This window comes from Polypterus senegalus, chromosome 7 (assembly GCF_016835505.1).
Source record: "Polypterus senegalus isolate Bchr_013 chromosome 7, ASM1683550v1, whole genome shotgun sequence".
Lineage (NCBI taxonomy): Eukaryota > Metazoa > Chordata > Cladistia > Polypteriformes > Polypteridae > Polypterus > Polypterus senegalus.
In genome coordinates, this window is record NC_053160.1 from 69,721,184 (window position 1) to 69,733,676 (window position 12,493).

Here is a 12,493-nt window from a genome sequence, read left to right on the forward strand (position 1 = left end):
TGCCTGACAACCTTGCACTGCGTGCCTGTGATTTAAGAGAAAATTATTCTGAGAAATGTGGACACTACCCTTCCGTGCTTAATGGGCAGAAGGTCCAAACCATTCCAAACAAGTCCAAAACTTAACATGAAGAGGTCGGTACATCTTCTTAGATGTGAACCCTCCATCTTCTTAAAATAATTCATCACAAAAGCAACCTTGAATGTTGCTGTGTTTTAGTGACCTGAACTCACCTTAAGGGAGAGTAAATAGTCATGCAGCCCAATTTACAAAGAGAGTTTTGCTTCAATGGCGCCGATCACACTCATTAGCAAAGATTTCCACTCTCCCAGGAGCTGATGGGGCACTCAAAGTATCACAAACAGTGCGAGAAGAGAGGACGCTACCCGAAACTGCAAAGCACTCGACCCGGCGGAACAGCCCGACATTCCACGCCTCTGAGTGTCCACTTTGTTCTCCCAACCCCTTGCCGCTGAAGGTAGTGTCGCTTTCACATTGTTTACAGCTCAGTTAAAAAATAGAAAGACGCAAAGCTGTTTTCCTCATCTCTTCTACTATCAAGTAGTGCCAATTAAAAAATCTAATGTGGCAGTTTCCATGACAGTCATGTGGACGAAAAAAAAAAAACTTCTGTGTCAGAACACACCTGGCGGCAGACGGCTCAGCGCTGGAGTCCTGAGAGGAGGGTTGGGAGAGGGCGACACGGGGCTCACTTCTATGGGATAGATCCGCGTGTTTGTGTTTACTTCTTTTCCATGTCAGTAAAACAACTCTCACACAAATAATAACAATTCGTATAGATTCTTCTATCATGATGACTGCAACTCTGTATTTTTAAATTCATCTAAAGTTTTGCATCTATCAGTTTCTGCAAAATTGTTATTTATTTGCAGTATATATTTTTACTCACACCTTAGTTTTCTCATGTACATACTCAAATGCATACTAACTATTTACTTTGGGCAGCACTCTAGTATTCCTCTGTAACAAGCTAAACTTCACAAATTAATTACATGATGTATTTCATTAACACTTGCAGCATTTTGAAAGAAAAAGCAGTGCAATACACTTTACATACACTTTATATACTTTACTCACCATGTTATAAGATTCTTTCAGAGGTGAATATCTTCCTCATAGTATGAATTAAATGTACTTTTTTACTGTTTATATTATTAATAGGTTGCTCTAAATATACATAACCTTCTGTAATTAAACATTGTTTTAGCCAAGTTACATAATGTATGTTGTGACTGAACATCTACCTAAATACAAGCAATTTATAGCCTGGCACAAAAGACAGCTTGCTGGTAATGTACCTGAATATAAGCAGTTAGCATTTTTGTGTGAAGTCATCTTTCAACATGCAGCCTGTGTTCCCCGCTCATATACAGTGTTTGTACATTTTCCTAGTTATGTACGTGCATCAAATACTGTATATACAAAGCCAAACACAGGAGAAGACTTGTTTTCCTCTTTTATTTATTTGCATGTTTAATTTTCTCTTTACTACTTACAATAGTCCTTCCCTGATGTTATTGATTTATTAAAAGTCCTGCTATTTTCAGTTTGTGCTGAACCTTGTATTCATTGTGCATTCACACACACGTAGCAATCTAAGTGTGAATGTCATTTGTATATAAAAATGTAGTAATATATTGACTGCAAATAATCAAGTTATTAGTTTAAAATCATTCATTTAACTATTTGCTTTTTTTGTTTTGAATCAGGGAATGAGAGGTTTCAGGGAATGAATGAAAACCTTAGATGGAGGAAAGATCTAACACAGTGGAGGCAAACCAATGATCGGCAAGATAAGTATGTGAATTATTTGACTTAAACAGTTTTTAGTGCCTGTGAATTTTGCTTAGACATAGGATCACTCACACAAATTCTGATTTTGTTACAGAGTTGTTTCAAAATTACATTTTATTCACTTTAACTATCATTACTTGATTAGTAATGATAGATAAGTATAAATTGTCTTGAGCTGTTCGGAAACCTCTATACCACATTTTAATATGTAAATTATTATAGAATATTATGACAAAAAAGTTATTAGATTACATAAAAACTGAAATCAATGAATTGCTAAAACATGTAAAGTGTATTGCACTGCTTTCTTCTTCTTTCAAAATGCCACAAGTGTTAATGAAATACATCATGTAATTAGTTTGTGAAGTTTATCTTGTCACAGAGGGATACTAGAGTGCTGCCCAAAGCAAATAGTTAGTATGCACTTGAATACTTTTCAATAGTTTTTATCTTTATTTTTTTGCACTCATCTGAACAAGTCTGTGCAAATCAAATTTGTTATTGATCATTATATATACTGGGAAACATTTTTCTCCTATTTTAATGTTTAATTTTTCACTTAGAATTAGTTTCTTATTTCCTTTAGTGCCACTTCAGAGATCTAAAGCTAAAGTTTAAAATCTGAAGTGGCTAAGCGTAATTCATAATAACTGGCTAATAAATGTAAAATATTTTTAATAGCCAATGACTTATAAATGCAATCTGAACATAACAGAGCATTGAAAGTAAAAATTGTTCCTATTTGCAGTAGATGTTTTCATACTGTTTTAGATTCATGTTTGAGCCATAGTTTTGATATTAGTTTTCTTTTGGGAGTATGACATCCCCTCTTTGTTAGATTCCTGGTTTGCATGTGGTCACAAAATGGATGAAGGAATGAATGGATGAATGCTTCTGTGTTGGGGATGTTTTTTTCAAAATTAATTGTTTATTTTTCTTTTGGGTGCCACAGTTTGTCTTTTGTTTGTCTTCTGTTTTCTTTTTGCTCAGAACAAAGGCAGAACTTGATCAAGAAGCAGTTATAAGTGGAAACTTGGCAACTGAAGCATATTTGATTGTTCTGGATTTGCTAGAAATCATTATTCAGGTATGAAAGACATGATTATATGATCATTATTATATGTAAGGTCTTAAAACTGTATTTGTGTTTCATACTGACTAAATGCACTTTTCTATACAAGGTCCAATGGTCCTTGTGTCTATATTTTCATTTCCATCAAGGTATCGAAGCTTATACAAAGGTATCATTACCTTGTATAATTACAAGTTAATTTTAAGGCTTGTATGCTGGTAAATAATACAATGGTCTTGTTGAGTCTTTCTTTTTCATGTATTTATCAAACATGTCCAGGCATTTGTTCAGTGCAAGATCTTTTCTCTGAGTGAGATTGCCCAACACTTCCCATGAAATGCACTGCAACAGGTCATAATTGATGTTTGCATTGTTCATTTGGGTATTGACTGCTGGGCCACACACCTCTGTGATTTGATAATGAATTTCAGCCGCAGTTATGGCCTAAGCATGCACTACACACATGTACAATATTTGACCATGCTTTGAGATGTTCTGCCATGTTCAAAGTGACATAAGCAGCAGTACAAGTTCAGTCACACTCTACTAGAAAATTAAGAACAGTGTCCATTCCAACAGTAACACAAATTATGTTGAAAGGGAGCCGTCCAGTTTCCTCATTTTTAAAATACATTCTTAATGACACACTGAAACATTAGATTTTGTTGAAATTTTTCGTTTTGTATTAATAGAAACATTGGTATGGCATTAAATCATAGCAGAAAATTTAAGTATGGTTCTAATTTGTTCATAAGGAGTTTTTGATTTTTTATGAATGCAGAACCTCTTATCATGAAGGTAATTTTGACATTATCCAACTTTATAACTACATAAGCCATATAATATAATAGAATAATCATGAGCTAATTTCCATTTACTATAACACTTACCCACTAGTTATGCTAAGGAACTTAAACAAAGAATCACAGAGAATGCTTTATTTAAAAAGGCGGTGTTTAAAAGCAAAATAAAACAAAATAATAATGTTGCAGTAATAATAATAATAATATTAATAATAATAATAATGCACTTTACATCTATCCATCCATTATCCAACCCACTATATCCTAACTACAGGATCACAGGGGTCTGCCAGAGCCAATCCCAGCCAACACAGGGCACAAGGCAAGAAACAAACCCCGGGCAGGGCGCCAGCCCACTGCAGGGCACTTTACATTTAAGACTAATTTTTAATATTGTTTTGAACCCTCGTCAGTAAATTATCCTCTGGACTTAAGCAAACATTACAGGAAGAACACTGCTATAGCTCTCAGAAGCACTATTGTTAAGATGAGGTTTAGATATGTGAAAGAGTAGAAAATGCTAAGAAAAGGTATGCTGACAACAGTGAATGAGAAATGAAACAAAATGGTAAAGATGTGTGAAGGTGCACACATAGTAAAGAGAAAATAAAAATACAATGTTGTCAAAAGAAAAACACTGAATCAGAAGAGCAGAGTATCATTTCTAAATGTGGTTTTACAGTAGACTAAGTGAAGGCACTAACTAGTTGCAGTACACTTCCTTTTGTACTAGACGTGATGTAAATAGAAAGGTAGAACTTGATTCTACTAAAGGTACAACAGGAGAAGCACAGGAAAAACCAAGGACGCTAGCATTGGGGTAATTCATAAATTCAGATAATTTTATAAAATTCACACACTTTTTCTAACCACTTTTTTCTCCTTTGATCTTTACTATTCCTGGCACTATGTCACAAACATTATGAATATCTACTTGATCTTTTTGCATTTATAACTTAATACATTTCATGAATGCACTTTTTCCATTGTAAGGTCATGGGGAGTGTAGGTTGTCTCAGCAGCATCAATGACTGTGTTTCTGTAATGTCTCTCATTCTAGTTCTTTTCAAGGTTTTCTTGTAATTTACAATACTGAGAGAATGTTTAGGCACTATTTATAATTATCTAAAGTCCTGCATTAACTTGACCTAAAATGAGATCTAAATTTCACGTTAGACATAATAATAAGAAAATTTGAATAAACAAATAACATCCAAGACATTTTAAGAAGCCAGTATTGTACTTCTCTAGTGCATATATCTTACTGTTGCAATTTAGTAACAGATTTTCTGCTTAACTCTAGTACACTTTTGATCAACATCCATCTGTGTGTTTCCCAACCGAAATGCAAAGTATTAAAGCTATGGGTGTTGCTTACTAAGCTAAATGGACATTATCTTTGTCAGGGAAGCCACTGTCAACTTTCTTTAGTGTTAGTTAATGATATCCTTTTACTACTTCTTGTAAAGGTGCACTATCTAACTTTGTTACACTAAAAGAAAATTGACTTCAAATGTGTTTAAACATTTCACAATGTTTTGTTCATAATACAAAAAGATTTACATAAATAAAATGTATCTTTTCATCCATGTTACTGACTAGAACTGTGATGCTTAGATGCTATGATTATACTGTATGCTTGTTTAATTTTATGTGGTGCAAGTCAGCAATTTTGTCAGTATACTTTTCCTGTTTTAAAGGCAAATGAAGGGTCAACTTGCTATTAGGTGTACCTACACTAATTAAGGGTTCTGTCAGTCTATACTGTGAGGTTAAAGTAGAGATCATACATGGGCCAAACAAGCATGTCTCTCAATAACTAATACTGTATATGTAATGCAGCGACATAAGCCTTACTCCATATATTTATAATTCTCTGTATTCCAGGGATGTCATAATACTGATTCTCTGAGGCAATACTACCTACCTGCTTCCACAAACAGGAGAAACTCTACATTAAGAAATTGTCCTGATTTGACTATTTTTTAATTTTTATAGTTGTTTCTTGGTCTTAAAAACATTGTTATGGTATTATTTTTTTTTGAGGTCAAAGATCTTAGTAGTTGCATGTATTTATTTTATTTTGATGCCTTTTTATTAATGTTTAATTTCTGAGCATGTTCTCCTGTGGTGTCATTTTGTGCCATTGTTTTGCTTGGCTCCTAATCTGTTGCCATATCAGGACAATTGAAGTGTGCAACATTTGACCTTATTGCTGTGACGATATAATGATCAGCATCACACACTTCTGGGTCTTTTGTATTTCCAGATTTGTTTAAGACAACTTACTTTTATATTGAACTTACTTATATTTTGATCTCCTGGTTATGACCTTCTTTTGTCTTTGTCTTGGAATAATGTCTTTTGTTTTTGTTTAGTTTAAAGTTTGTTTCTCAATCTTTATACTCTTCTTACTTCATCCTTTCTGACCCTAATTTTTGCCTTTTGTTTAAAAAGTACTTTTTTCACTTTCTGGTTTCGACCTTAGCTTGTTTTCTTGATTCCCTGTTTCCTGATCCTTATTTAAACCCCCTTAAAACTGCTAATTTCTATGAAATCAGTACAGGATTTTTTTTTAATGCTCTGCAACAAATTTGTCGTTTATTCTTATAAAGGTAGGTTTATTTGCATGTAAAAAGTTTCTACCAGCTTGGATGAAACTCTTATCACAGTCCATCTTGCCCAACTTTAAGTTAGTTTTCCGGAAGGAGCAGTCACTGAACTAGGGTAGCAAATATATAGCATGGAACTGGAAAAGTGTAGGGTCATCTGTCAATGCTAGCTGACAGACAGGAAGTGCAATTTATGATTTTGTAAGATGGTGTCCACGATGGAATAAACGTTCCAATAGATATGTAAACATATTTAACTTGACACAAGCTTTGATTTTGTGTAATTATATTTTCCTCAACACATTTATGAGTATTACACTGCTCCAGAAATGATTTAATAATAAGTATTTTTTCATTTCAGCCTTTAATAACCAATAATTGTTTTATAATACATGCACATAGCATACAGTGGATTGGATTTGTATTAATTCGTGTCTTTTGTTTTTACAGAGTATGTCATCCTCAGACAGCAAAGACAGTGTTTTAGGAGGAATTATGAGGGTCCTGCTTCATGCACTCAGCTGCAACCCAAGTAATGTGTTTCTAGCACACTGTTTTAGCACATTCAGAGCTTTGATCATCAAGGTACTAAAATTTTTGCTTTACATAAAAACTGTTTTCTTTTGCCATTAAAGAGATTTAGCATGAGCAATTTAAACATTAAAGATTGATGAGGAGATCTCTTCTCCTTTTCCACTTACACTTCAACCCAGATCTGCATCTCCTTACCTTGTCCAGACTAAATTAGACAAAATTTATAAAAGCTGATGCAATTGTGTGCTACTTTTTTAGCTTGTTCTTCCTGCATTGAACTCTTTAATGTAAAATCACTTTACAAAGATTCTGCAAATGCAATTAAATTAATCTGACAACACACCACTGGATGCTTTCAAATGTCATTTCTGCAGGCTACTCTTGTAGTGCTAAAAATGAAGAAAAAAAACTAAGATTTCCAAAAATGTCCTGTTAAGAATATCTCTTTTAGAGCCCTTTGTTATATGTCAGATTCAGAAAAGTAAAATCCTAGCCCTTTTGTTAGAACTTCACTGTTTAAATGCTGATGTGAATCACTCAATACTAGTAGGTTCAACACTGAATTGAGGAAACAGTTTGAAATTTGTGAGAAACATACTCCATTTTTGGATGATACCAGGAATATCGGTGATTAACACTGAAGTACCCTTCAATGTTTTCAAGTAATTGCCTTAATGTAATATGCCTGAGTATTGACTGGCTTTCTGCATTGGAAACATTAGTACTAAGTGCATTCCATTAATTCAAGATGTTCTTGCAGTAATTTATAATATACTAAACAAAACAAGAAAATCTTGATGGCAACTGAAAACAAAATAGCAGAACATAAAGGTGCAACTTAAAGACTAAGACCATCTTGCAAAAATTATTAGTTACAACGATTATCTTTGTACTTAAATGAGCTTCCCCTTCAAGTTATACTCTATAGCTTGAAGCTTTTACAGCAATTGACAATTTTTGTGTGATTATTTACTGGATGCATATTTACCGTTTACTATAACCCTTGCATTCAAGACTAGTGACATTTGTCACCTGTTGGTGAGCTGTGTTTATGTAATCATGGTAAACCCTTTTATAGTATCTATCTATCTATAGATTGAATCAATAATTGGCAAAGGAGATTTCAAGAATTTCTAAAAATAGAGACATCAGTAATCTAGAGGAGGGTGTATGCTTTTCTACATTAGCCCTAGACTTGAAGACACTCAGGCTCTGTTCCTCTGTAAAATAATAATGTCAAAAAGCAAGATTTGCATGTTTTTACCCTTATTTAGGAAGGGTGCCCGTTAATTCCTAAGAATGTAGGAGCATTATAAGAAGGGGAGTTCAATATTAATTACTTTAGTGGCAGGAGTGTTGTTTTGGGACACTTAATTAAAATTACAAAATAAAAAAAAATGTTAGATATTTTTCATTTACATTTGTCTGTTTGTGTAAATACATCAACATAATCTTTTCAAAAAATTAACTCTGTTGTCATGATAATCATGATCACTATTTTCTATGAGAAAGGTAATAAATACTTGGCTGGGATACTGGCTTAAAATCTGTGCCTGACTACTGTCTTGGCAGTTTCCATTTTATCCCTCCGTCTTTTTAGTTTTATCTGTAGGTCCTGTTAACGTCTTGTTACACCAAAATACATGTTAAGTTAATTAACATGTCTAATTTGGCCCAGTATGAGTGAGTGCGACTGTGTGCCAAATTGTGATGGACTGATGCCCTGTACTGAACTGGTTCATGTTTTGTTACCCCTGCAGTCATAAGCTTTGATTAATGAAGTGTAAAAATGAATGGATGCTTTGTAATGTTGCTTTTTAACTTATAATTTAACCCTTTTGCTTTAGATCCTTTGTATGTGGCATTTATCTGTATTGTATACCCAAAGTAGTCATTAACTTACTCCTGCAAAGGCATTAAAATGTTATCTGTCTACCTTTTTAAAGTTTAATAGCCATTGGGATTCACTAAACTAAAAGAACAATGTAGTTTCTGCCACTGTTAATGGATGTTGTGTATCCATATTTTTATTTGAATTGAAGTGGAGGAAATCACTGCAGAAAATAACACTTAGCATTTCCACTATGACATAACATATTTAGAAAACAAGGTCTACTTCTAAATTGAAAAAAAGTGAAAGGAATCAGCAGATAAGAAAACAAACATGTAGACATCCATGTTTATACCCTACTTGTGTCACATTGCATGTGCAGGACAAATGTAAGTTGCTTGTGCTTGTAAAGGCTCATGCTAAGTCTAGATGGTATAATGTAAACAGCACAGCCATCGCATCACATTTCTCCCACAATTTTGCTTTGGTCATTTAGACCTTGTAGTGTAAATGCATCATTAGGTTTTTTTCTGAAGGATCACACTATTATATACAGTACTAGCCATGCCCCGCGGCTCCGCCCACAGTCTCTGTCTCGGATTAGCACGAATATATTGCTCCAGCAAGTGAATTATGATTCTTAGCGTAATGAGAGAAGTCGCAAAATCAACTGGAATCTTCAAGCAAATTATAGAAAGAAACCCAATCTAAATCTGTTAAGTAGTTCTCTAATTTGCTAGCTAAGCGGAGGTAAGGTACACGCCCCAAGGCAGGCGTGTGAGTGAGGAGGGCCCTGCTGCGTGTCTCTCATATTTGCGCAAATAAATCAGTACTGCAAGCAAATTATGATACATAGCGCAATGAGAGAAGTCTCAAAATTAACCCGGAATGTTCAAACAAATTATAGAAAAAAATCTAAATTTGTTAAGTAGTTCTTTCGTGAAAAGCGGACAGACATACAGACAGACACTATGGATTTTATATATATAGAGACGTGCTCCTGAGTCTCATCCATCACATACAAAAAATAATTAGTTGCAGTGAATGTTATAAGTTCTGGCATGTATCATAATTTATCTTGGATAAATGGTTTATGACAATCTATGTATGTATCATTTTTGTTATTTAGTGAAATATATGTGGAGATTGGGCAAGGGAATCATTTGGGGTGATTGTGTCCCTTCAACCTGGCCCTACATATCTAAGCTTCTCTTTTATATTCCAGTTTGGAGACTTGCTGCTAGAAGAGGAAGCTGAGCAGTGTGCTGACCTCAGCCAGAAGGTTCTTCAGTATTGCAGCAGCTGCATCGACAGCAACCGAAGTCAAGCTTGTGCTACCTTGTATCTCATCATGAGATGTAGCCAGTCCTCACCTAGTGTAAGTGATGCTGTACTCCATTAAGCTGCCAGCAGCCACTATATACATTTGACCAAGGAAAAAGAAAATTGCAGTCCATAAATATTTTTGCTGGCTCTGACTTTCTGTTGCCCCCGAGTTACATTTTCTTGCCCCTGAAAAGTATAAGACTGTTTTTGAGATCTAGCACCACATGCAATACTATAGTTTAAGTTATTGTTACTTCTACATGAAAACATCTATAAGTTCTGACCCCATAAATCATTATACCACTACTAATGAACCAAATCCAAAATATGTGCAGATTATGTTAGTTGGAGATTTTAAATGTATATGTTTATGTGTATTCTTTGATAGACTGAAATTCTGTCTTATCAGGATTGTTCTGAGGGACAAATCTTTGACCAGAAGAATACTTTTAAATCCTAATCTCCAACTAAATAAAAATGTATTAAAACATTAATTTAAATACAATCAAAACAGAAAAATAAAGGCAAAAAATAAACACAAAATTGGATGTAAAAAAGCAAATACCCATTCTCAGTGTAAATCAATCAATCAAAAGAAGAATGACAAACTAGAAAGGATAAACCATAAATTAAACACACACACACAAATGATAGGATTGTAATTCTTGACCTGGTTTCTGAATGTTGGAATCCCCAACTAGACCTGTATATGAAGTACAATTTACAATTCCAAGCCATGTCAGTTTTTGCAGTATCCTATGTTGGCTACGTAAAAGCAGTTATGAAAAGGAAAAATGAAAATTAAACTCATGATGAAGCCAGGGCTATAACATGACTCCTTTCTGAATTGGTTCCTGCCTTAATTCCAGCTATGTTAGGATTTGCTCCAAAAACGTGTTACTTGATACAGAGGAAAAATGAGAATAAATGAATGAATGAGCGAATTATAACTTTACTAAATGCATAACAAAAATATTTACACACTATATTTTGTTATAAATTTGAAATTTTGTACAAATTTGTCTTTTATAGGTATAGATAAATTATTTCTTTTAGATACTGCAAAAAGGTGTGTATTACTCATATACTGTTATGTAATAAGACATGCAAAAATTCTTCTTTACTCTTAATAGCACTTAAAAATAAATCAGTTAAGTGGTTATTCATCTCTATGCAGCCTGGCATATTGAGAGCTTTTGATCCCTTGTAAAATTACATGTGAATGTGAAGGGCTCACAGGTCTGATACTGAATTAAACCATATTAGGAGAAATCTGTCTCATTTAAGCCACTATTGACCATTCTAAAGTAAAGTTACTTTACTAGGCCATATTACACAGATGAGTAACCACTTTACTGTTGCTTTGCAAGTGTTACTTATACTGAAAGAAGCTTTTGTTACGGTTTTGTTACCTAACAGTGTATGAGTAATAGATTCAGTTTTGAATTACCTAAAATAAAATGTTTTTAAATTATAATGTTTTATTATTATTTATGCATTACCATCTAAAGCTTTAGAATGCCACATATTTGCAATAAATGCTGCTCATTTATGTACATTACTAATGCTATATTTTTATACTCTACATTATTTGAGTCAATGCGTGATTGCAGTTTAATTTTCATTTGTTAGTAACAGATCAAGTGCAAATAAGAATTTCAGTTTATGGGATACATACAGTATGGGAAATAAGAAAATAACTTTACCTCCCTTTCGAAAAATAATGTTACACACTTAATACAATGCTGAAGCAACTGAGCCATTAGCTGTACATTTTGCATTTAGTAGATTGCTGCTGTCAATTGTGTGTACAGAATCTAAAGATTTGCACTTGTTTACTATGTGCATCAAAATGCAAATGCAAGTCTTTTCTGAGATTTTGAATGTGTTATACATTGTTTCTAAAAGTGTGTGCATTGAAACATATATATTTTGGAAACATTGTATAGAGACAAGTCAAATCAAGAATAAGTTTATTTTATGTAGCAATCTTTATAACATGGATGGCATAGTGATGTAGTGAAAGGTGCTACCGCCTCGTGGATCCAGCATACTTGCTTTGAATCCTACAGTCCGTCATTGTTTGTGTGGAATTTGAAAGCTTTCTCCATGTCTATATATTTTCCCCCCACAAATCCTACAGATGTGTGGGTCAAGTTAGTTTTGTTTTCTAGAGTGCAGATGTACACATAAGAGAGCCCAGCAATTGAATGGTATCCTGTTCAGGACTGCTTCTTGCCTTGTGCACAGTAATTCTAGGATGAGCCGTTCAAGAAGATTTGAGAATATAGTTTTATTTTATTGTTTACAACAATCAATGACACCTTCAACTTGACAAAGAATACAGATTAGGATTGAGTGTATTCACAGATATTTACAACAGTTGCTTCAGAGCACTTGTACAAAATAAAGCAGCATACAGTATGTAAGTTTATATTTTGTTAGCAGATGATCAATTGGAATTACAGGAGGGGTCAGGCATTGAGTGTGTATCAGCAAA

General features: G+C 33.8%; 1 protein-coding gene across 3 annotated transcripts in view; it reads left to right on the forward strand.

The window, feature by feature from the left end:
* dock8 (dedicator of cytokinesis 8) overlaps positions 1–12,493 on the forward strand; it is a 229,161-nt gene that overhangs the window by 173,674 nt on the left and 42,994 nt on the right. For all 3 annotated transcript variants that reach the window (XM_039758842.1, XM_039758843.1, XM_039758844.1), the window contains 4 exons: positions 1,731–1,818; positions 2,806–2,902; positions 6,753–6,887; positions 9,893–10,045. In XM_039758842.1, coding sequence (XP_039614776.1) covers positions 1,731–1,818; positions 2,806–2,902; positions 6,753–6,887; positions 9,893–10,045 — 473 coding nt within the window. The remainder of the gene's footprint in view (positions 1–1,730; positions 1,819–2,805; positions 2,903–6,752; positions 6,888–9,892; positions 10,046–12,493) is intronic.